General features: G+C 37.2%; 1 protein-coding gene across 2 annotated transcripts in view; it reads left to right on the top strand.

Annotated features, from left to right (window-relative positions):
• Positions 1-24303, top strand: part of LOC136874050 (dymeclin) — a 276206-nt gene that overhangs the window by 179868 nt on the left and 72035 nt on the right. For both annotated transcript variants that reach the window (XM_067147559.2, XM_067147560.2), the window contains exon 7: positions 1620-1847. In XM_067147559.2, coding sequence (XP_067003660.1) covers positions 1620-1847 — 228 coding nt within the window. The remainder of the gene's footprint in view (positions 1-1619; positions 1848-24303) is intronic.

Here is a 24303-nt window from a genome sequence, read left to right as displayed (position 1 = left end):
ATACTAAAAAATCATTTGATGTTTTACAAAAACGTTACAATGATATTAATAGGTACTAGTTTCGGTCCACTGTGGATCATCATCATCCTAGCCAAATTACAACAGTAAAAGACATAGTGATAAAATAAAGTAAAATAATGTGGAGAAATGAGAGAGGATCTAGAAGGATGGGATGGTGGTGGAATGACAGACAAAAGTGAAAAACCGTATATGCAAATTATGATAAAAGTAACAGAAGTGTTCACATTGACAAGTAAAATCTTTGTGAAGTCACGTAAAAACTCTTGATGAGATAGTCTTTGGTTGACAGTTACTCCTGTGTTGCACAATTTAAATTTATAACTAAGTATATGCTTCTAGAAAGTTCTAGATGTGAGTTCCACTTTAGCGTAGAGGGAAGAGTTGTCCGATGAGACCAGCATAAGATTAAAAGTTGACAAAGTTGGACATGTTCTATGGTGGAATGAAAAGCTTGCTGTGTTAAACAGAAGTAGTCTCAGTTCAATCGGAACCCCAATGAACCTGGGGAAAGAAGTTAGTGTTAACGCGAGTAATCAAATAGAGAACGAGCGAGGCACTGGAAAATATAAACGATGACTCACCTTGCGCTGTGTGGAACAAACTTGCTGTATTGAATGCAACTTACGGAGTGAGCGTAGCGCGGAGTAGATCAGCGGGAGAGGGGGTAGGTGAATACGGAGGGGAGGAATGACGTAAGTGGTGGAGGGTGGGAGGGATGGGAAAGGTTCAAGGCGGGGTGGACGGGAGAGGAAGTGATGGTGTTTGTATTGGCGGGGACCCTTAATTGACTTAGTTTTGAATGATCGATTTGTTTTTTCTGTAGTAAGTAATGAAAAGGTCAAATAAAATATTGGGTTTCTCAGTTATTTCGTTAAGGTTATAGTTGGCATTAAAGTATTGATCCAAATGAATGTAAAAGTTCTCAATTATATTGAGTAGAGGTCCTTTCTTAGCTATTTTGAGAATGTCCATGTCTGTTTCGATATTCGTGAATTTGTGGTTATAGTCGACCATGTGTTGGCTGATAGCTGAGAATTTGTTATATCTGACTGCACTGAAATGTTCCAGATATCTATATATGGTATATATGGTATTTGACATTACGAGAGAGGAAGTTGAGTTTGTTATCTAACAAGGCAGTTATGGTGGATCAGGTACATCAGGCAAAGGAAATTCATAAACTGAAGGAGAGAAAGAAGTATTGTCCTCAGATTCTGCTGATTGTGATAAGTTCAGTTTTATAACTGTTATTTTACTGTAAGGTATTTTACTGTTATTTTTTACTGTTATTTTTATTTTACTGTTATTTTACTGTAAGGTAGTTCCTTTGTCCCTTCTTGCTGGTATTTTGCTTACTAGTAGTGTGGCTTCTAGGATAATATTGCAGGTATGCTACCACAGGTTGCTAATTTAAATGGTTCAGTAAAATATTAATGTTATACTGAGATACAAGTATTTTGTACTTCAAATGGCAGAGAATTCTGCATTGATGTTAGCTAACCAAGTCTTTTCTTTTTGTTATACAAAAACACTATTGAGGATTTTGCTACAGTCTTTTTTTTTCTCTCTCTAAACAGTATGATCTGAATTGTTTTCAGCTGAGCTGTGGAACATGCTGACATTTGGTATGTCTCGAGCAACACACAGTGTGCCAACTACAGATAGTACCTCTACACGAGGTGGAGAAATGCCATCTGGACCTTCTGATGCTCCTCTTGCCAATCAGTGTCTGTTGCTTATATTGGTATTGGCTAATCATTGCACCAGTGACAAGAACCTTCACAACCCATACCGGCAGGCACTCTTCTCATGTACTAATTCACTAGGTGTGGTATTTTATCTTACTCTATTTCATACATATTGTACAGTTCTACTTATAATTTTTTTATAGTGTAGTTTTTTCATGGCTTATCATAGTAGAGAAAATTTTTCAGTTCCCTTCACCTTAAACGGAATTTGTACTGTATGACAGAAAATGGAAGAGACATTCTATCGCACCATTACAGTTTATGACAGGCGTCTTACCAAGCTGCGCGAGCTAATCACTCGGTTCACGGTGAGTATAGTTTGCATTTAAGAAACAATTCTTAGACCAGATCATCATATGGTTTTGAGAAAATTTAGACTGTACTAGAACAAATGGGATAATGTCAACTGGGCTTCCAGTGGTATTGGTATCTTCACTCATTTTGATACCTACAATGAACCAGTTCAGTAAAGAACCAAGCTGGAAACAGTAATGCTGTGCATCTCCTTGCCTTTCATGACTACAGTTTGTAATGTTTATTTTCCACCGGACCAGCTTAATATCAATGGTGTAATTGACCTTATTGATCGACACCGAACAGATTTTCTCGAATTGGATTATATTAATGCTCATCACCCATCATGGGGGTAAGAAATGCCTTGCCCAGAGGAAGGAAGTTGGATAAGCTAATAAGAGAGCTGGATGTATACATTATGAAACAGGGGAACCAACTTGTTCATGATTGTATGTTTTATACTTATCGCGTACTTTCAAGGAGGTATAGCGCGATAGTATTTGCACGACCATGGGTAGTATAAACACGGAAATTCCCAATAGAAGGTCGTAGCAAAATGTGGAAAATACTAGGGCCCACCAAGGTCAAGTGGATAAAGAATAAATAATTTACTACTAAGTAAATTAAGTTGATACTGACTAAAATAAAACAACAGACTTAAGTTAAACAGGAACTTTAATAATAGGAAAGAAAAGGTTGACACAAATCAAATAATAAGTCCTGCATATAAGATACAGGGAAGATTAAATTAAATTAGGAAGCCTAGGACATCAAGTTAGATCCAAATTAAATTCAAAAGAAACTGCTTTCACTATTCAAATCGTAGGATAAATCTGGAATATATTTCAGGGTAAATTAGGAAACGTAGTACTTAATGAAAGTTCCAACCCTAAGATCTTGTTTTGATTACACTATGGTAGTAGAGTAGAAAAATGCTTTTCCATGACTACTTCAGAAGTCAATCAACATAAATCATAAAAACCAAGTTACAGATCCCCAAAATGCTCCAAGAGCAGGTCAGGCGCGTGTAATAAAAATAAAACATAGAGGAGAAATTAGAAATAAAAACCACCAAGAAAAATAATTATTTAGTTTAAAATGTTAATACATTAGAAAACCAAGAACCGGAGAAATACGAAGCACGAACTCCGATTCGCATACCCAACCAGAACAAAAACACAATCAACTAACGTCATATGTCCACCAGCAACAGTCGTATCAGACATCAAATGTCAAAAATTAATAATCCATTCACCTACCATGGTTGTGAATGTAACCAAGGTAACCGGTCACATGACCAAGAAAATGGTACCCTTACAAGATAATCAATTAAGCTAGAATCAGTCATTTAAAAACAATTTTTCTACTCGTACATTCTCCCATTTTCACACAATGCTTCGTATAGTAAGATATTAAAGATTTTCCAGACAGGATTAATGCATAATACCCCTTTTTAAAATTAAGACGTACTCTCGAAGGTATAGTAGAAGTATGGAGACGAACTTGTCACAAAATCTTTGAATACATTCGTTTTAAAAGAACATCTCTAGAGTGGTTAACAACCCAAAATCATTCTATGAATAATTACATTAAAGCCCCACGAAATGTTTATAACCTATTCACAATAAAGATAACCAGAAATTCAGTCTCTTTGGTTAATCGAAAATTTCACTAACAGTGATAATTGAATTTTACTTAGTACAATTTAGGTGTAAATATACCCGACGACACAGAACAGTTCGCTGATAATTACTGTTATCACATCCATATACTTCCAGGATCAGGACAAAGAGTGTAGTTACTTACAGTTTCCCAAGTTGACAAATAAAATACAGCAAACCGATTGGTGACTATCACCACACGGCGATAGAATTTCCCCCGATCAAAAGGGTACATTTTCCTCCTTTTTTCCTCTGCCAATGCGTAATTTAAAGATCCAACAGCTAGAGCAAGATTTTCCTTCTTCTATCCTCCATTCAGGAAAAAAAACAGATGACGACCGAAAATATTGTCGTTGTGTACAGAAACAAAGCAGTACAAGTTAAGTTGGGTACATGCTACAAGAGGGCAGCACAATACATGTCTTGAAGTTCACTGGAGGCTACTGCCTGCGGGAGGCACCAGTACTATTAGCACTTTGCAGAATGATAATGTGGCTTATTTTAAATGCCCTTAAACTGTCCAATTTCCGTCAGATACTTTACTTAAATTTTGTTTTGGGAGAGAGTTGGTAACCATGATGTCAATCAGCAGTTTTGTTGTATGCTTGTTGTCAACTCAAATATATACTGGAATAATGGTATATTATGTGGTTATGCTTTTTAGGTCCTCCAAGCTGGATAATGAAGGAATCAAGCTGCAAATTCTGCCAAGGTTGCTGCAAACATGTGTGCATGCATTTAGTATAAATTTCTTCATAATCCTGAGAAATAATACCTATAAAACTTTGCAAGCTATTGGTTGGAGGTGAAAAGTGGCCTATGAAAGCTGTAGCTTCTTGGAATGTGATTGGATGCTGCCTCAATATTGCTTTCACACATTCTAAAGGAAGTCAAATAAATCACAGTTGAATCAGCTGTTGTATTGTTTACCGAAGATGCTGGGTAGCACTGTTACAGCACCTTATATAAATTACAATCTTTGGTTATAAGAGCACAATTCAGTTACTGGATCAGGAAACTGTGTTTTAATGCGATTCTAAAACCCAGCTAATGTTAAATAATCAAAATGAAGTCAGTAAACGGCAGTTATTAAGAAAAGAGGAATATTGAAATCTGGTCTTAGCTATGGAGAAACAGATCCAAGTTTATATGTATCTTATACAATATATATATTTATATATCTTATAAATATCTCAAGGTACAGATCTGCTTATTGGACATGTATCTCCTGAAGATGAAATGGAAGAATCATTCAGGTGATCATCCAGTACTGCAGAACACACAGCTTGGCTGGATCCTCAGCAGTAGTTACTATCAATCAACACCCCAAGGGAAATTGCATCAATGTTAATAATTTTTTCTTCTCAATGACTTTATCCTCGAAGGTCAAATACAGGAGTTCTGGCACTTGGTGGAAGTGAATCAAATAGTTTATTCCTCTGAAAAGAAGGAATGTGAAGACCATTTTCAAGAAACCTCCCCCCCCCCCACACACACACAAGATTAATCTGGAAGAGATATAGTAAATCTTCCCCTGAAGAATGACCATTGGATGCTTGGTAAATCAAAGGAAATGGGTATTCATTGCCTCCATCTGTTTGAAGGAAGACTTCAGTGAGATGAGGATTTACATGAGAGAAACACTTCATGCGAGAATATGAAATACTTGGTCCCGTGGGAAAGGTCGGTCAGATGACTATTGAAGAAGAGGGCAGCAACTACATGCCACACCATTCTGTATTCAGTGAACAAGCACAACAACAAAATCTCAGATTGTATTTGATGCCTTAGCATAAAACCAATAATTGATCTAATATACACAAAGAACAATTCAAATACAAACAAGGTGGACTTTTATTAAACAAAATCAAATGAACGTCATTCTTGTCCAACATTCATGTGAGAAAAAAAGTTACAACTTTGCATTCCTTTGAACTTCACTTGAAGTGACCTGATATAAACTTAAGATTTGTATTTATTATGTTTCATATAATCTTCCAGGTTCCTCATGATGATGGATTAAACTGGAAGTCAACCAAATAATTCTAAGATTAGTGTAAATTCCACTATATCTTCCAAAAAAAGAAAATTAGATCCTTTCCTGTCATGACAATATATCCTTTCTAATTATTTTTGCTAAATTTCACTTTTTCAACTAATTTTTACTTCTTTAACATATAAAATTCCTTTTGTTGTTGTTGTTGTTGTTGTTGTTGTTGTTGTTGTTGTTTGAGTCATCAGTTCATAGACTGGTTTGACGCAGCTCTCCATGCCACCCTATCTTGTGCTAACCTTTTCATTTCTACGTAACTACTGCATCCTACATCTGCTCTAATCTGCTTGTCATATTCATACCATGGTCTACCCCTACTGTTCTTACCACCTATGCTTCCTTCTAAAACCAACTGAACAAGTCCTGGATGTCTTAAGATGTGTCCTATCATTCTCTCTCTTCTTCTCATCAAATTTAGCGAAATTGATCTCCTCTCGCCAATTCGTTTCAGTATCTCTTCATTTGTGATTCGATCTATCCATCTCACCTTCAGCATTCTTCTGTAACACCACATTTCAAAAGCTTCTATTCTCTTTCTTTCTGAGCTAGTTATCGTCCATGTTTCACTTCCATACAATGCCACGCTCCACACGAAAGTCTTCAAAAACATCTTTGTAATTCCTATATCCTATGTTTGGAGTGAACAATTTCTTAAGAAAGCTTTTCCTTGCTTGTGCTAGTCTGCATTTTATGTCCTCCTTACTTCTGCCATCGTTAGTTGTTTTGCTACCCAAGTAACAATATTCATCTACTTCCTTTAAGACTTCATCTCCTAATTTAATATTTCCTGCGTCACCTGCCTTCGTTCGACTGCACTCCATTACTTTTGTTTTGGACTTATTTATTTTCATCTTGTACTCCTCACCCAAGACTTCATCCGTACCATTCAGCAGCTTCTCGAGATCTTCTGCAGTCTCAGATAAAATAACAATATCATCAGCAAATCTCAAGGTTTTGATTTCCTCTTCTTGGATTGTGATTCCCTTTCCAAATTCCTGTTTGATTTCCTTTACTGCCTGTTCTATGTAAACACTGAAAAGGAGAGGGGACAAACTGCAGCCTTGCCTCACTCGTTTCTGGATTGCTGCTTCTTTTTCAAAGCCCTCGATTCTTATCACTGCAGACTGATTTTTATACAGATTGTAGATAATTCTTCGTTCTCGGTACCTGATCCCAATCACCTTCAGAATCTTAAACAGCTTGGTCCAATCAACATTATCGAATGCCTTTTCTAGATCTACGAATGCCATGTACGTGGACTTCTCCTTCTTGATTCGATCCTCTAAGATCAGACGTAAAGTCAAGATTGCTTCAGGTGTTCCTACATTTCTTCTGAAGCCAAATTGATTTTCTCCCAACTCAGCTTCAACTTGTTTTTCCATTCTTCTGTAAACAATACGTGTTAAAATTTTGCAGGCATGAGATACTAAACTAATGGTGCAATAGTTTTCACACCTGTCAGCACCGGCTTTCTTGGGAATAGGTATAACAACATTCTGCCGAAAATCGGATGGGACTTCTCCTGTCTCATACATCTTTTACACTAAATGGAATAACCTTGCCATGCTGCTTTCTCCTAAGGCAGTCAGTAATTCAGAGGGAATGTCATTAATTCCAGGTGCCTTGTTTCTATTCCTCTTCCTCACAGCTCTGTCAAACTCTGACCTCTAAATCGGGTCTCCCATTTCATCAGCATCAACAGCCTCTTCTTGTTCCAGAACCAAATTATCTACATCTTCACTTTGATACAACTGTTGGATATGTTCCTGCCATCTTTCTGCTTTGTCTTCTTTCCATAGAAGTGGCTTTCCATCTGAGCTCTTAATATTCATACACCTAGATTTCCTTTCTCCAAAGGTTTCCTTGATTTTCCTGTATGCAGCATCTACCTTTCCTAGGACCATACAACCTTCAACATCCTTGCACTTTCTATCCACTTCATTCTTTAATTGCCTGTATTCTTTTCTGCCCTCTCCATTTCTAGAATTCTTGTATTGTCGTCGTTCATCAATCAGGTCTAGTATCTCCTGAGTTATCCACTGATTCTTAGTTGATCTTTTCTTCGTTCCTAACATTTCTTCAGCAGCTTTACTGACTTAAGTTTTCATGACTATCCACTCTTCCTCTATTGTGTTTCCTTCAGCCTTTTCATTTAGTCCTTTTGCAACATGTTCCTTGAAACAATCCCTCACACTCTTTTCTTTCATCTTGTCTAGATCCCATCTTTTTGCATTCTTTCCTTTCTTCAATTTCTTTAGCTTCAGATGGCATTTCATGACCAACAAGTTGTGGTCAGAGTCCACGTCTGCTCCTGGGAAAGTTTTGCAATCCAACACCTGGTTTCTGAATCTCTGCGTAATCATAATGAAGTCTATTTGATACCTTCCAGTGTCTCCAGGTCTCGTCCACGTATAAAGCCATCGTTTGTTGTGTTTGAACCAAGTATTGGCAAGGACTAAATTATGATTAGTGCAGAATTCAACCAGCCGACTTCCTCTTTCGTTCCTTTGTCCCAGTCCGAATTCTCCTAGTGTATTACCTTCTTTTCCTTGGCCTACCACTGCGTTCCAGTCTCCCATCACAATTAGATTCTTGTCACCTTTTACATACTGTATTAAATCTTCTATCTCTTCATATGTTCTTTCGATTTCCTCATCATCCGCTGAGCTAGTAGGCATATAGAGCTGCACTATTGTGGTGGGCATTGGTTTGGTGTCTATCTTGACAACAATAATTCTTTCACTATGCTGGTCATAGTAACTTACCTGCTGCCCTATTTTCTTATTCATTATTAAACCAACTCCTGCATTTCCTCTGTTTGATTTTGTGTTGATAACTTGGTAGTCGCCTGACCAGAAATCCTGTTCTTCCTGCCAACGTACTTCACTTATACCAACTACATCTAAATTTAGTCTATCCATCTCCCTTTTCAGATTCTCTACTGTACCACAACGATTCAAACTTCTAACATTCCACGCTCCGACTCGCAGAGTGTTAGTATCCATCTTCCTGATGATTGCCCCCTCTCGTGTAGTCCCCACCCAGAGATCCGAATGGTGGACTAGTTTACCTCCGGAATATTTTACCCGGGAGGAAGCCATCATCAGTACATCATTCATACAGAGAGAGGTGCATGTCCTCGGGAGTTAGTTACGGCTGTAGTTTCCCATTGTTTTCAGCCGTGTAGTAGTATCAACACAGCTAAGCCATGTTGAGTATTATTACAAGGCCATATCAGTCAATCATCCAGACTGCTGCCCGTGCAACTTCCGAAAGGCTGCTACCACCCTTTCGATGAATCATTCCTTAGTCTGGTCTCTCAACAGATACCCATCCGATATGGTTGCACCTGCGGCTCGGCTATCTGCTTCATTGGGACACGCAAGCCTCCCCACCGCGGCAAGGTCACATGGTTCACCCTTTTATCAGGATTAATTTCCTTGGTAAATTGAGTATATGTTTCCTTGACCCAATTCATTCTTTATCTTAATTTATCAGTGACCATGTGGTCCAAAAATCTTCTATTTCTGCTTTATACAATATTTACAAGATCTGGGAATTTAATTCCATCTATTCACAGTTCATTTTCATTCATTCTTCCCAAGTTTACTGTACTATATACAATGTACAGGAAGATCTGTTTTGTCTTATTAAATAGTTAAATATTTAATTATTCATGCCCTTATTTACACCTATTAGTGTCAGCTAGTCATTGGTGATTATTAAACACATGATTACAGAAATATTTTCCCAAAGATAGATTTAGGATTAAATTAATTCTTCAGAATTTAATGTTCATACTTTATAATCCTACTCCTCTTATTTACAATAGGTTTTAGGGACACTATTTACTCCGAATCTCAGTTTAGGTCAAATTTTAACCCTATGATAAATATTATTATTATTATTATTATTATTATTATTATTATTATTATTATTATTATTATTATTATTATTATTGGAAAAAATATCAAACTAAATTGCTTGGCATTCGCGAATGATCTTGCGATACTGGCAAATGGTTTCGAAGAGGCTAAAGTTCAATTGGAAGAACTTGCAAATGTAGCGAAAAAAGTTGGATTGCAAATTTCGTATGATAAAACAAAAATAATGCCTACTTTCAGAACTTTAAATTCAGAGCTATTATTAAATAATAATAAACGAATTGAAATTGTAAGTACATTTAAATATTTGGGTGAGAATCTCACTTGGAATTGCAATGAAAAACCATCAATAGAGAGCAGAATATATAAACTGAAGCAGGCACAACGGATAACTTGGCCTACATACAAAAAGAAATGTCTTTCAATTAATGCTAAATTTAGGCATTATAACTCTGTTATTAAACCAGAAGCAACTTATGCTTGTGAAACATTATTTAAACTCAATACTAGATCAACAACACGATGCTTACAACGAGTTGATCGAAGGATGCTCAGGATGATCATAAACAAGAAACATCAGGTGGATGGACAGTGGAGATTGTTGCCGAATGAGGTTATCTATCGGGAAAGTGAATCCATCACAGACACGATGAGAAAAAGAAGAATTGCCTTTTTTTGTCATATATTTCGACTAAGTGATAACAGAGTTTTAAAACAATTATTTAATTACTTTTGGAATAGTAAATCAAAAAACAATTGGTTTAAAGAAGTTCAAAGTGATTTGGAGGAGTTGAATATTACCATGCAAACCATAGAAAACAGAGGCGAGAAAAGTATTTTGAAGAATAAATGCATCAGGCTTCCTCTGACCACTGTACAGAGGAAACAATATGTTATAACGGATGCGGAGAGGGCAGCCAGGTCAACCAGACTCAAGATTTTTTGGGAGAAGAAAAGGAAGACAAATTTGTTGTAGTCTGATTTAAGTGCTCCAATGTGGGCGTAAACTCTGTAAATAAATAAATAAATAAATAAATAAATTATTATTATTATTATTATTATTATTATTATTATCCCTAGTCATTTAATTTAATCTCTTCCTGTTGTGTACAAATACGTGCTTACCACGTTGACTGTGACTGTGACAAATCATTTCCTTCCTACTGCTCAATTTCTTTACACTGCTTTATTTTCTCCCTTTCAGATTCATACCTGCCAACCCTTCCGATTTACCCGGAAACTTTCCGGTTTTTAACTCGTCTTCCGATTTTCCGATTTATTTTTACTTCTTCCGATTTTTGACTAATATAACCTCTAGTATGGCCAATACTCTTCCCTTAGAATAAAGGATAAATTCTTATGTGCTTGTATAATTAACGAAACCTAATTTTCAAGCGTATTTGATGCTTTATTTCGTGAGTGTTTCGTCCGTCGCCTTCGTGTATTGTGTTTCCCGCTCACCACAGCAGCGTGTGCGCTTGATACAGTTGGGGATTCGGGGCGGCAATCGTCCTGCAAGCAAGAGGCTAGCGCGCGCTAACGACTCAGTTAATCGGGACGAAAGAACGAGTTTGTTATTGTGTTGTTCGCGCGCTGTTAACATCGTTTCTGTGAGTAGTTTCGTTGGAGTTCTAGGCCACGTGTTTTTCCTTGCATTTCTATGACAGTTTCTGGTATTTTCTTTTCTCCTTATGGCCAAAAAATATGACAAACGTTATCTCCAAGTGTTCAGAGATGTCTATAAATTTCTGTACATTTTACCGGCTATTAAGGGAAACTACCGTATTTTCTCGCGTACTGTAATCGACGCCCTTGCATAATTTACACATCCCAATATTTTTGGGTCCAAAGTGGAATTTGACGCACCGAGTGTTTCGCGTACGGGACATTATGTGATCTCAAAATTGTTTGTCAGTCCACAGTACTCAATTAATACTGCAACATACGAACTTGCGGTGATCAGTTACGCCGAAACATACGGGAAGAGAGCAGCGGGCAGCAAGTGAAACATGCGCTACCGCGGTAACAAAAGTGCACTTCAAGCGGCCAACAAGTCTCGCAAAGCATTTCGCGGACCAAAAAGCGGCAAGTTTCCGCAAGTAGAGGATTATCTGCTTAACTATATGATTTTGTTACGCAATGTTGGATAAGCCGTTTCTCACAAAATGCTGCATTTTAAAGAATGAGAAATAGCCGCGGTACGTGGAATCATTGTCTCGTATTTGAAGGTTAGCCGAGGCTGAATTAATTTTATGAAGAGAAATGGACTTTCTCTTCGAAGAACAACATTATGCCAAAAAGTGACGAATGATTTCAACCATTTTCAACGCTTTGTGATTGAGAAGCGTAAAGTGAAGGAATGTTTTATCTCCCTTATAGGAACCGCAGGTCAGACGCCAATCAGTTTCCATATACCACAAAGTCGAACAATCGATAAGAAAAGAACATACAGTGTTATCGCACGCGCTACCGGAAGCAAAAAAACAACGATATACTGCAATGCTTGCTGTAACAGCTGATGGCAGAAAGCTTGCACCTTACATTGTTCTAAAACGAAAACCAATGCTTAAAGCAAAATTTCCGCGAGTGATCCACGTTCGTATTCAAGAAAAAGGCTGGATGGACACGTCACTCGTACAAGATTGCATACGAACGGTTTGGGGTAATGTAACAGGGTCCCTCCTTCGATGCCCGGCCCTTCTCGTGTTGGACTTTTTTTTTTTTTTTTTTTTTTTTTTTTTTTTTTTTTTGCCGGTATATCATTCAGGTCGTATTGTCAGCTCGTAATGGGAAGAACATTTTCCAGTGTCGGTACTTCAAACCCACGTGTCTAACTTATCTGATGTACCCTATTTGACTTTTCAGAAAAAAATCTCACGCCGGAATTGTACGCCAAATGACGACAACTGCAAATGGGTTGAACCAATTGTGTTTGGATTATATTTGATGTATCTTTTAAATGTAAATGAATTGTAAATACTTTGTAAATATCCGAATTCCTTGAATCGCATCCGAAGTTTTCGCCTGTATTTTTCTTCAAAAAAGTGCGTTAATTACGCGAGAAAATACGGTAGTATGCATTTTGTTCCGTGTGTCGGTGTGACAAATATTATTCGTATGTAAGTGTCATAAATGAGAGTGATTAGGTACATTTTCTTGTAACCATCTTTATGTTTTCTTAGTTTAAGATTTTAAATTTAATGGTCAATTCGCATTGTAACTGTAGATAAGTATGCCTTTTATCCTGACATTTTTCACGTAGACAGTGGTGGAATATATGTGATGAAATCCAAGAATTAAAAAATCTTCCTATTTTTGGTTTCTAAAAGTTGGCAGGTATGCATTCTTTGGTGATCCCCCCTCTCCCTTAGATTTTGCTCGATTATATTAATTCTAGAATTCTATTACATTAAAATTATTCACTTAAATTGTCATTCACATGTTGGATAATATTAAAGTTACAAGTTATTATTTTCATTTTGACCGTGTTGAAATTCAATTATTAGATGTTAAACAATTAATTTATTGACACAACCTATTCAATACTAGTTAAGTCTTTAGGACTATAACACTGTCATTATATTAAGTTTGAGTTGGTACATGTTTTGCTTGTCATTGCAGGCATCATCAGCCATGAAATCTATCTCCAAGTCAGGGCTCTGAGTGGATGCTATACTAGGATTATCCATAAATCAATATTTTTTATATATAACAACTTTCATATTTGGAGTGAACAAGCCATTTGTGTCTTAAAGTTCTAATGTGACTTCCAACTCATGTTCACATCCAATGGAAATAATATTAACTGTCAACTCCCATAATGCTGGTAATGAGAACGGCATGATACAAGTGGGTTTAAAACATCTGTACATTTTTACAACCTATTAGGAGATTAACTTGTACTGTAGAACTATTCTTTAAAACTCCTTTTTACACAATTTACACTAATATATATAACATGTGGTACAATTTGTAAATGAACTGGTCGATCTTGTCTTAAAGATCCAATGGGACGTCTTACTCATGTCCATGTCGAATGAAGATAATGCCGATACTGAGATGGCAATTGTAGTCTGTTGGAATCATAACATTTAAACATTTCTTTTTACATTTGTAGGAGATCAAACGTTCAGTTTATATGGTTTTTGGGATGGCCTAAATATTCTATTGATCAACATCACTCACTTCCTTGAAGAATGAGAATCAATATTAAAGTAGAGTCCAAGTTGCAAGGCAAGAATGCTGGTAGAGAGCTTGATCGAGTTTCGTTAAATAACGGATTATTACATCTCCGTATCCATGAACCTACTCCGCTGGCGTAGAAGGAGGATAGAGGTGATACTCCCATGTGGCGCGTCCCAGGTGGCGGACAGGGGGTCCTAACCGGCTTGTCGGCGGACTTGAGGGAAATAAAATACTTCTCGCGGACCAAACACACAACCCCCTGTGGGTGGGGGCCGCAGACGACGAATACACCCATGGTATCCCCTGCATGTTGTAAGAGGTGATTAAAAGGGGCGACCAAGGGATGATCAAATTAGAACCATAAGACTACTTGTGATTAGTACCACCACATGGGGAACACCATGGGTCACTTTTACTTGCGCGTAGTACCACTATGTTAGGTACCAAATAGGTTTGTGATTAGTAACAATAGAGTACGTTGGCGGCTTCTACAGTACCTGTGATTTGTACCCCTATACGTAGGTGGTTTGAAAAGTTCTCGGAATGTACTAGAATTAAGTATCTTACATCGGTGGAACTGCTTTTATTTTTCAACATAGTGTCCCTGTAGACTAATGCATTTGGTCCAGCGATGTTCCAATGCCTTGATCCCATCTCGAAAATGAGATTCCTCCAGGCCTGCAAAATACCTCTCCAATTCGGCTGTCAGTTCTTCCCTTGTAGAAAATCTCCGTCCACCGAGGAAAATTTTCAGCTTGGGGAGTAGATGAAAGTCTGATGGTGCCAAATCAGGTGAATAAGGTGGATGTGGCAACAATTCGTACCCCAGTTCATGAAGTTTTGCCATGGCAATAACACTTGTGTGCGGTGGAGCATTGTCCTGATGAAAGATGACCTTTTTTCTTGCCAAACGAGGCCTTGTTTCGCGTATCTTTACCTGTAGTTGGTCTAGGAGGTTTGCATAGTATTGTCCCGTAATTGTTTGGCCAGTAGGAAGATAATCTATCAGCAGAATGCCTTTTGCATTCCAGAAAACTGAGGACATGACCTTTCCCGCCGAACACACTGCCTTTGCTTTCTTTGGTGGTGGTGAATCAGCATGTTTCCACTGCTTTGACTGCTGTTTTGTCTCTGGGGTATATTAGTGGACCCAAGTTTCATCTGTAGTCACAAATCGGCACAAAAAATCTTGTTGGTTGCATTGAAAACGGGCCAGACTTTGTTCGGACATTTCCAATCTGGTGCGATTATTATCCAATGTCAAGAGCCGCGGCACCCATCTTGCAGATAATTTTTTCATACCCAATTCTTCAGTTAAAATATAATATACCCGTTCAGAAGACATCCCTACAGCTTCAGCAATCTCCCGCACTTTCAGTCGACGATCCTCCATGACCATTTTATGCACTTTTGCGATAAATTCTGGGGTCGTAACACTTTTTGGCTGTCCACTACGCGGATCATCATCCAAGCTCTCCCGACCAAATTTAAACTCGCTGGTCCACTTGGCAACAGTTGAAAATGAAGGAGCAGAGTCCCCCAGTGTGTTCTGAAAGTCGGCATGAATTTCCTTGCTTTCATACCTTTCTTTACAAAGTATTTAATCACTGCTCGAATCTCAGTTTTTTCCGTTGTTACAAATCACTACGCGGGAACAACAACAAAGAGTCGTCACTACCACACTCCTGCAGCTAGAGCACTGATGCGCCACGTGTTCACTCACAAAGGATGTGTGATTATTGCGCGGGATCCTCGTTGCTCTAGCACTGACATCTAGCGGTGATTCCGAGAACTTTTCAAACCGTCCTCGTATGAGCAACACCATGGGATGAGCGACACCATGGTTCTGCCTTGCCTATGCTTAGTAGACACTATGTGAGTAACACCACAGGATAGTGCGGGTCCCTGTGGTTAGTCCACTTGTATGAGGAACACCATAGGTTTGCGTTGCCTGTAAATAGCGCTGCAGTGTGCGAAACACCATAGGTCTGTATTCCCTGTGCAAATTTCATTACCTGTGAGTAGTACCATAATATGTGGAATACCGTGAGTCTACTCTACCTTTGATTAGTACAGCAACATGACAAATACCGTGGTTCTATTTTCCTAGCGATAAGTACCATTATGATGGGCCGATGACCTGGAACTTGGACCGTTTCGACTACAAGCATCATCGATTCAGTGTTGTGCTTTAGACGCAGTCCCTTGGTCAGTAATAGTATTATTTAACGCTAGTTTATGGGAATGTGGGGCATTGCGGATCGGATCCACTGATTGTTTTAATTTCATATCCATCCATTCATTCTTCGTCCTCACGTTTTCGAATCTGGTCCGTGGAGGATTCTGTTTTTTAAATTGTCATAACATTTCGTCTCATTTCGTACCATTAGGGGCCGATGACCGTAGATGTTAGGCCCCGTTAAATAGCAAGCGTCGACATCTCCGTATAAACATTCGGTATGTTGTTTATGTTGTGAAGCTTTTTTGAAGTTATTCCGTGTAAGCCAGAAGAAGAGTTAAACTGGATTCTGGATGTAAGTGTGCGGCTAGTGGGTGTGTTGAAATCCTTTAGACGTTAGAATCTCGTACAGGACATAAATCATTCTACTACAGCAACATACCCCTGCGATAAAAATCAATAAATGTCACTCCATAATCCTTTAAACCTTAGGAGGATTTCAACACACCCACTAGCCGCACACTTACATCCAGAATCCAGTTGAACTCCTCTTCTGGCTTATACGGAATAACTTCAAAAAAGCTTCACAATATAAACAACATACAGAATGTTTATACAGAGATGTAATAATCCTTTATTTAATGAAACTCGATCAAACTCTCTACCAGCATTCTTGCCTTTCAACTGGCACTCCACTTTAATATTGATTCTCATTCTTCAAGGAAGTGATGTTGATCTATAAAACATTTAGGCCATCACAAAAACCATATAAACTGAACATATTTGATCTCCTACAAATGTGAAAATAAATGTTTAAATGTTATGATTCCAATAGACTACAATTGCCATCTCAGTATCGGCATTATCTCCATTCGACATGGACATAAGTAAGATGTTCCATTGGATCTTTAAGACATGATCGACCAGTTCTTTTACAAATTGTACCATATGTTATATATATTAGTGTAAATTGTGTAAAAAGGAGTTTTTAAGAATAGTTCTAGTACAAGTTAATCTCCTAATAGGTTGTAAAAATGTACAGATGTTTTAAACCCACTTGTATCATGCTGTTCTCATTATCGGCATTATGAGATTTGACAGTTAAAATATTATTTTCATTGGATGTGAACATGAGTTGGACGTCACATTAGAACTTTGACATGAATGGCTTGTTCACTCCAGTATGACTTAATATCTTGTACTTCAGTGCAAATTGTTATATAAAAAATATTGATTTATGAATAATCCTAGTAAAGCATCCACTCAGAGCTCTGACTTGGAGATAGATTTCATGGCTGATGATGCCTGCAATGACAGGTGAAACATGTACCAACTCAAACTTAATATAATGACAGTGTTATAGTCCTAAAGACTTAACTAGTATTGAATAGGTGGTTTCAATAAATTAATTGTTTAACATCTAATAATATTAAAGTATCAAATTCCATAAATCAACAGTCCTGAGTTCAACAAGATCTGACACTCCTGCTACATGAATGCATGGAGTTCAGAAAATCCAGTAGCAAGTTGCACATTAAACATTTACACAGAAGTATGTTCCAAAACATCACATAATTCTACAATACATGCATGCACTCTCATGTCTTTACGTGCGGTTTTTCCAACGTTTCCTAAGCTTTTATTATTAATTTGTTAATTTTAATATTCTACACCATAAATCTCTGTAGATGACCCTACAGTAACTCACCTTATACAACCCTATTCATAGGATGCGAGATTAAAGTGGAAGAATCTTGTACATGACATAAATCATTCTACTTCAGCAACGTACCCCTGCGATAAAAATCAACAAATGTCACTTCATAATCCGTGTTAAACTAAGTTTATTTATACATTGTAGAGTTTTCCTACTGAATGATTATTATATTATTTGCCAGCATGTGCTGTAATAGCTATCACGTGGTCATGAAAATCATTCCTGCAAATTGCTGCATAAATTTGCTCGGGCTCCAAATTCTGCAAATGGACACTTGTAGCTTATTCCATTAGTTGAATTGGGCATAATCAGCATTTCAGCAATATCACATACTCCAACCTATTTATTTTACTCAACAACGAAAATTTAATTTTCTACTGGTTTCTATCTCATCCTTATATTCCACAATTATTATTAACTGATTTTCATTCCCTATCTAACACTTGGATAATCAGAAGAATGTAAAATATTATAACCTGGCCATTAAAGAATGAAATCTATGTCCAGCCACTCACAACATGTAGCTGCATTCAACACTCAATCATCACTTAATTAAGTTTCATTAATAGTTGGCATCTACAGTATTATTATTATTATTATTATTATTATTATTATTATTATTATTATTATTATTATTATTATTATTATTATTATTATTATTATTATTATTATTATTAAATGTCTAAATTTTCAAGTAACACATTCAGAAGACCGTAACTTGTACACATGTTCAAGAAAGATCTAATCCATCCACACTAAAAAACCAACACCAAAGTTGAAGAAAGAAAGATAATTAAATCTAAGTCTGATAGCAAAGAAATATGTATTTCTAGAATATAATCTTATGAAAATCTAATGGAAAAGAAGGAATAAAATCTGAATGGTACTCCCAAGTTTTCTCGATGTAGACAGTTTCAGCTGGGCTGTGCAACCATGATAATGACGGATGTCCTACTCCATCAGGTTGAGTAGTGTAGTTCCATTGCACTGGCTCACCCAATTACAGTCCGTCTCCATGGCTAAATGCTTAGCGTACTGGCCTTTGGTCACAGGGGCCCCGGATTCGATTTCCGGCAGGGTCGGGAATTTTAACTATCATTGGTTAATTTCGCCGGCACAGGGACTGGGTGTATGTGTTGTCTTCTTCATCATTTCATCCTCATCACGACGAGCAGGTCACCTACAGGCGTAAGATCTGCCCCTGGCGAGCCGAACATGTCCTCGGACACTCCTTGCACTAAAAGCCATACGCCATTTCATACCCAATTACAGGTTTAGGGGTGCATGATGTCCTGTGATAATAATTGTTGGCGGCGATCCATGGTTTTACAAGTTGAGGCTCTCCTTCGTTGCTTTATTTGCTTTGGTTTATGTGCTTTATTTGGCCAACGGTTTTGTAATTGGAGGTTCACTGAAACTAATGCTTAAATTTAGAATGTGATACACGTGAATTGTAACACCATAAGCTTTGTACAGTTATACTTAACTCGCAATTTCTGTTGTGTCGTAAAGATGTACAACATACATGTTTAATTATTTCATTCTCCCACAGACTTCCAGGAATTATGACAGACAATAAGAGGATTTCAAAGCTTGCATCGGCTGAGTTGATTATCTCATAGAAGTCCGTAATCATCATCGTTCCCTGCTGGAGATACCAGACTTAATGGCCTGTCGTTGAACCCTGCACTACAGCAGTCTGCTCATTGAATACAATGCTCCCCTTTCACTTAGTTGAAGATACAACATGTAGCATGATCGGGACCCTTTATGGCATGCTTTCCACAAGGCAGATAGATAGATAGATAGATAGATAGATAAAGCTTTTATTTTCTGTGGCGAAGTTAGGGCTCTTGGCCCTGTCTTACACTTAACCACACACATATTATTATTATTCCATACAATGACATTGATTAACTTAAAATACCAAGAACTACAAATAACACTAATTTTTAAGACAAAAATATGAATATATACATGCAAAGAAGAATGAAAGAAAAAGTAACTGCTTACATAATACAGGTTTGAGGGGAAAAAAAATTCAATACACAACGAAAGAAATACGAATGTAAAAATACTAGTAAGCTTAATAAAAATACTAAATTAAATTGAACTAATTGTATCCTTGCAAGACTAGATCTAAGTTAAATACTGTACTTACTACTAGCTATTTTTAGACTACTTCTACTTCGTAAATACAATATGGATGTTTTTAATTTAATTTAAATTATCATATTAAACCAATATTTAATTTATTGTGCAATAATCTCATATCATTTTCACACACAATCACTTGTTCCACTTATACAGGTACTGTACCTTGCTGGAAGCACTTAACGAGGAACTGCTGGTAGGAGGTTTTAGTATACTTTTTGATGCAGCATCCTTGATGTCTTTGGGAAGAGCATTCCACCATCCCGAAGCGGTGATAGTAAATGATCGATGGTATGTGGTTGTTCGGTGGACAGGTATTTCTGGGAGGGACACTGAGCGAGTATCATGGAGATGTAAAGAACCAAGGTGACGAAAATTGCTGGAGAGATAAGCAGGGATGTCTTTCGAAAGTACCTGGTACACAAGAGTATATGCATGTAGTTTACGCCTGTCGTGTAGTCGTAACCAAGATAATTGTTTATAGTAGGGAGAAACTCGAGCGTCATACCGTAAATCCATAGCATATCTAAGACAAGCATTTTGAGTGCGTTGTAGTTTCAAGCTTAATTCTTTTGTTATATCCGTAAGAATTACATCACAGTAGTCAAAAATGGGAAATAATAATGACCGAACAAGTTGAATTTTTAGTGATCAAGGGAATACATTTCTGAAACGTTTTAAGGGGTGCAAGCCACAATAAACCTTTCTGCAGATATTCTTAACTTGCGCTGACCAGTTTAGAGTTTCCGTTATAATAACACCAAGGTTAGAAACTGATTCACAATAAGGTATAACAGTATTATTTAAAGTTACGGGAGGAATGCAATTTTGTTTTAAAATGTAAAGATTCTTTGATGTACCGATGATAATGGCTTGCGTTTTATGGGGGTTTAATTTAAGGTTGTTTTTAATTGCATAGCTATTAATTTGCTCAAGGTCAGCGTTTACATTACATATTGCTTGTTGTATATTATTAGTTCTAATGTGGTAATAAATTTGCAGATCATCAGCATAAAGATGGTACTTGCAGTGCTTAATTGATCTGGTGATATCATTTATATATAAAGTGAATAGGAGAGGGCCTAGGACTGACCCTTGTGGAACACCAGTATTTTTTTGTTCGCCACGTTGATTTATTATTATTTGCAATCACACACTGCCGGCGGTTTGTGAGGTAAGAATAGAAAAATTCCAGCACTTTCTTGCTAAAGTTTAAGGACTGTAATTTGGAAAGAAGCAACCTAGGATCGACGGTATCAAATGCGCTACTGAAATCTAAAAGAGTAAGTATTGTCACTTGTTTGTTGTCCATTGCATATCTAATGTCATCTGTTACTTTCAGCAGAGCTGTCATGGTACTATGTTTTTTCTTAAAGCCTGATTGGTAAGAGTCGAGTAAAGCATATTTATGTAAGTACGTAAGGATTTGCTCATGTACCAGGCGTTCCAGCATTAACACAAGGATGAAAAACATACAAAAACAGAGATACCTAAAAAAACTTAAGGAGATAAAATACAATCAGCAATTGCAATAAAAATCTATGTTTAGAATGTTCATTGCTTCAGTCTTGTTGTAAGACAAATGTAGTTGTAAACTGTGTTTACCACAACTATTGATTGGCTGGAGGAATATATTAAAATTATGAAGACTGTCAACTGCTATCTGTTTGTCACGCTTCTGGAAAGGAGTGAGGTTTTGAAATCTGTAAATTTCTTCACAAAGAATAAAAGTGTAACCAAGATCTGAAAGTGAAACCAAAAAGCCGAGAATGACAAAATATGAGGTTGAAATAATAGTTAATAAGAAGAGTCGCAAACATTACTCACTTCGTCTTTCCTCCAGCTCTGTGCTTGTATAGTTCAAGTTGGGTTGCTGTTGACCTTCGCACTGGCTGGGGGCCGCTCTGAGATTGTGTTGGTAAAGGGAAACAGCGGGTGAGTGGAGGGAGAGTGAGTAGAAGGATGGGAGGACGGACCTGTAATGCGTGTTGCGACAGACTTAATTGTACGTTGCTTCAGATCTTCGATTATTTTGTCAACCAGAATGTTCGTTTTTTCTTGAATTTCGTTAAGATTATAGATGGGGTTGGATTTTTGATCGAGGTTTATGTAATTATTTCTAAAATGTTTAATCAAGTTCCCTTTTTAGTTATGTGTAGGATATCTAATCTTTATCTATGGTGGAGAATGAATGATTGTAATCTTTTATGTGTTCACTCATAGCAGAAAATCTTCTGTATTTAGCTGCATTCAGATGTTCTTTGGAGCGCATTTGAAAATTCCTCCCAGTCTGTTCAATGTAACTAGTGTCGCACTGGTTACACTTCAACTTGTAGACCCCTGATTGCAAATGTTTGTTGGATTTGTTGAGTGTGTTTGTATTATTAGAAAAGTTTGGAAGTAGTGCTGTTAGTTCTAAAAGCAATGTTGAGGAACTGTTTTTTCAAAATGTTCTAGATTTGTTACAGATTATCACTGTTGAAAGTGAAGGTGACATTCGCTTTCTTTTGTGTTTTAAGTGTGGAGGTGGATTTATTTTGTATCTTATTAAGAATTCTGTCAATGAAATTGCTATTAAACCCATTAAGGCATGCTTGAGTATGGATGGTGTTAATTTCCTTCATATAAGCATTCTTGGACATGGGGATATTCAAGGCTCTATATATATCTACTATAAAAAGAGACATTTTTGTGGGAGCCAGGATGCAGCAAATCTTGTCTAATCATGTTGGCTGACTGGGTGAGATTAGATGGTTGTTGGTTCTCCTAATTTTAAGATCGTTAGTTTCGTGTACCATTAGCCAGGAGATAACAAGTGATAGTCTGGCAACCAAGAGCTGACGTTCAGTTCAGTACAGGCAACACAGTTACCTATACCTATCCAGGGGCACCATGAGGATGATTCAGCATCGCCCCTTTTCTAGCATGTGCTAAAAGGCATATTTCCTGTGGAGTGAGAAAGGGCTTTATTCCAAGTTGGGATGAGGCTTGTGAAGTACTCTATAAGGATTTCCAAAGGAGTGGTGAAAAAGATGTAGCTGACGAGCTACTTCATAAACTAGATGAAACAGATGGAAGGCAACCATCGATACACTGGACTTCAGACACTCAAGTAGAAAAGCTTGAAGCCTTTTAAAGAAGCTAGGAAGAACACATCACAGTTCCTAGCTGAAACCAGAGGTTTCTCCGAATCATATTACCAGTTGCGTTACCAGTTTGTCCAAATCCAAGCCCGACAAATATCACAAAAATTTTATTAAAAACTAACTTTTTCATTTGAGAGAGCAGTACACTACTACTTCCAAAATTTCTGCTCCTTTTACTGAGCAAGAGCTTTTGCTTGCCTGAAATGAATTTTAAAAATGGAAAATCTCTGGGTTTTGATGGTATACACCCAAAATTTTTGAAGCACTGTGGAAAAAATGTAAGGAACTGGCTAGTGCAATTTTTCTCAAACATACTTCGAACAAGTCAACTCCCTTCAGAGTTTAAACAAACTAAGATTCTAGCTATTATCTTAAAACCTGGAAAAACCTGCGAATTCTGTCAAAAGCTTGTCATAGGTATGACATCATCATAACTGACGTAAAACCTTCAATTATTATGTTTAATATATTTTAATTATAGTTTATTTAATGCTAAATCATCTTTTATTAAATGTTAAACATGACGTATTGTGTATAAGTTTAACCTCAAAATCTAGATAGTCGAAAGCGGTAGAAAATTCCATAATGTTCTTATGTTAGACTTATTTGGTATATATGAAGGGTTCTGGAAACTTACTGTAAGGTTTTATTATCCAGATACATGTAGAGACATTACAAATGTTGTAGATATTTCCATGTGCATTTGTAAATAGGAAACAAAAGTTCGAGTACCCTTTCGACTAGCTGGTCGATCGATGTTTCAAGTGTGTTCCATTACAGTGGTGTAAAAACTCTTTCAGAAGTCGATCATTCTAGATGGTTGATTGAATAGTATATATATCGAGCTGTCAGTCAGTTCTCAGTTCGTAGGACTCAGGCAAGTGATGGACTGTGAGTAACTGTTCGGCTTCGAGGCGGAGTTGGTGAAATCAAGAGAGTGCATGTTATAGTGCGCGAGTCGGTGTTGTTGATATCTGTACTGGTCAGAATCGACTTCAGGGTACTCCACTATTGAGTGTTGTATATAGTGTCATTTGCGACTGTGTATAATTGTGTGTTGTGACATACAGTGTAAATAAAGTAATTTATATAAGGAAGTGAACATGTTCTCATGTGATATTTATTTACGTAAAATAAAATCGCATCGTAGAACGATAAATTGGCGACCGTGACAGGACAGGATACTTCAAGACTCAGCATTAAAGATCGACCAAATAAACATGGTGATGTTACGCGAAGCACTGGCATCTGGAAGTTTACC

Source organism: Anabrus simplex, chromosome 5 (assembly GCF_040414725.1).
Source record: "Anabrus simplex isolate iqAnaSimp1 chromosome 5, ASM4041472v1, whole genome shotgun sequence".
Lineage (NCBI taxonomy): Eukaryota > Metazoa > Arthropoda > Insecta > Orthoptera > Tettigoniidae > Anabrus > Anabrus simplex.
Note: the sequence above shows the minus strand (reverse complement) of the source record. Positions and strands in the feature narration are given on the sequence as shown.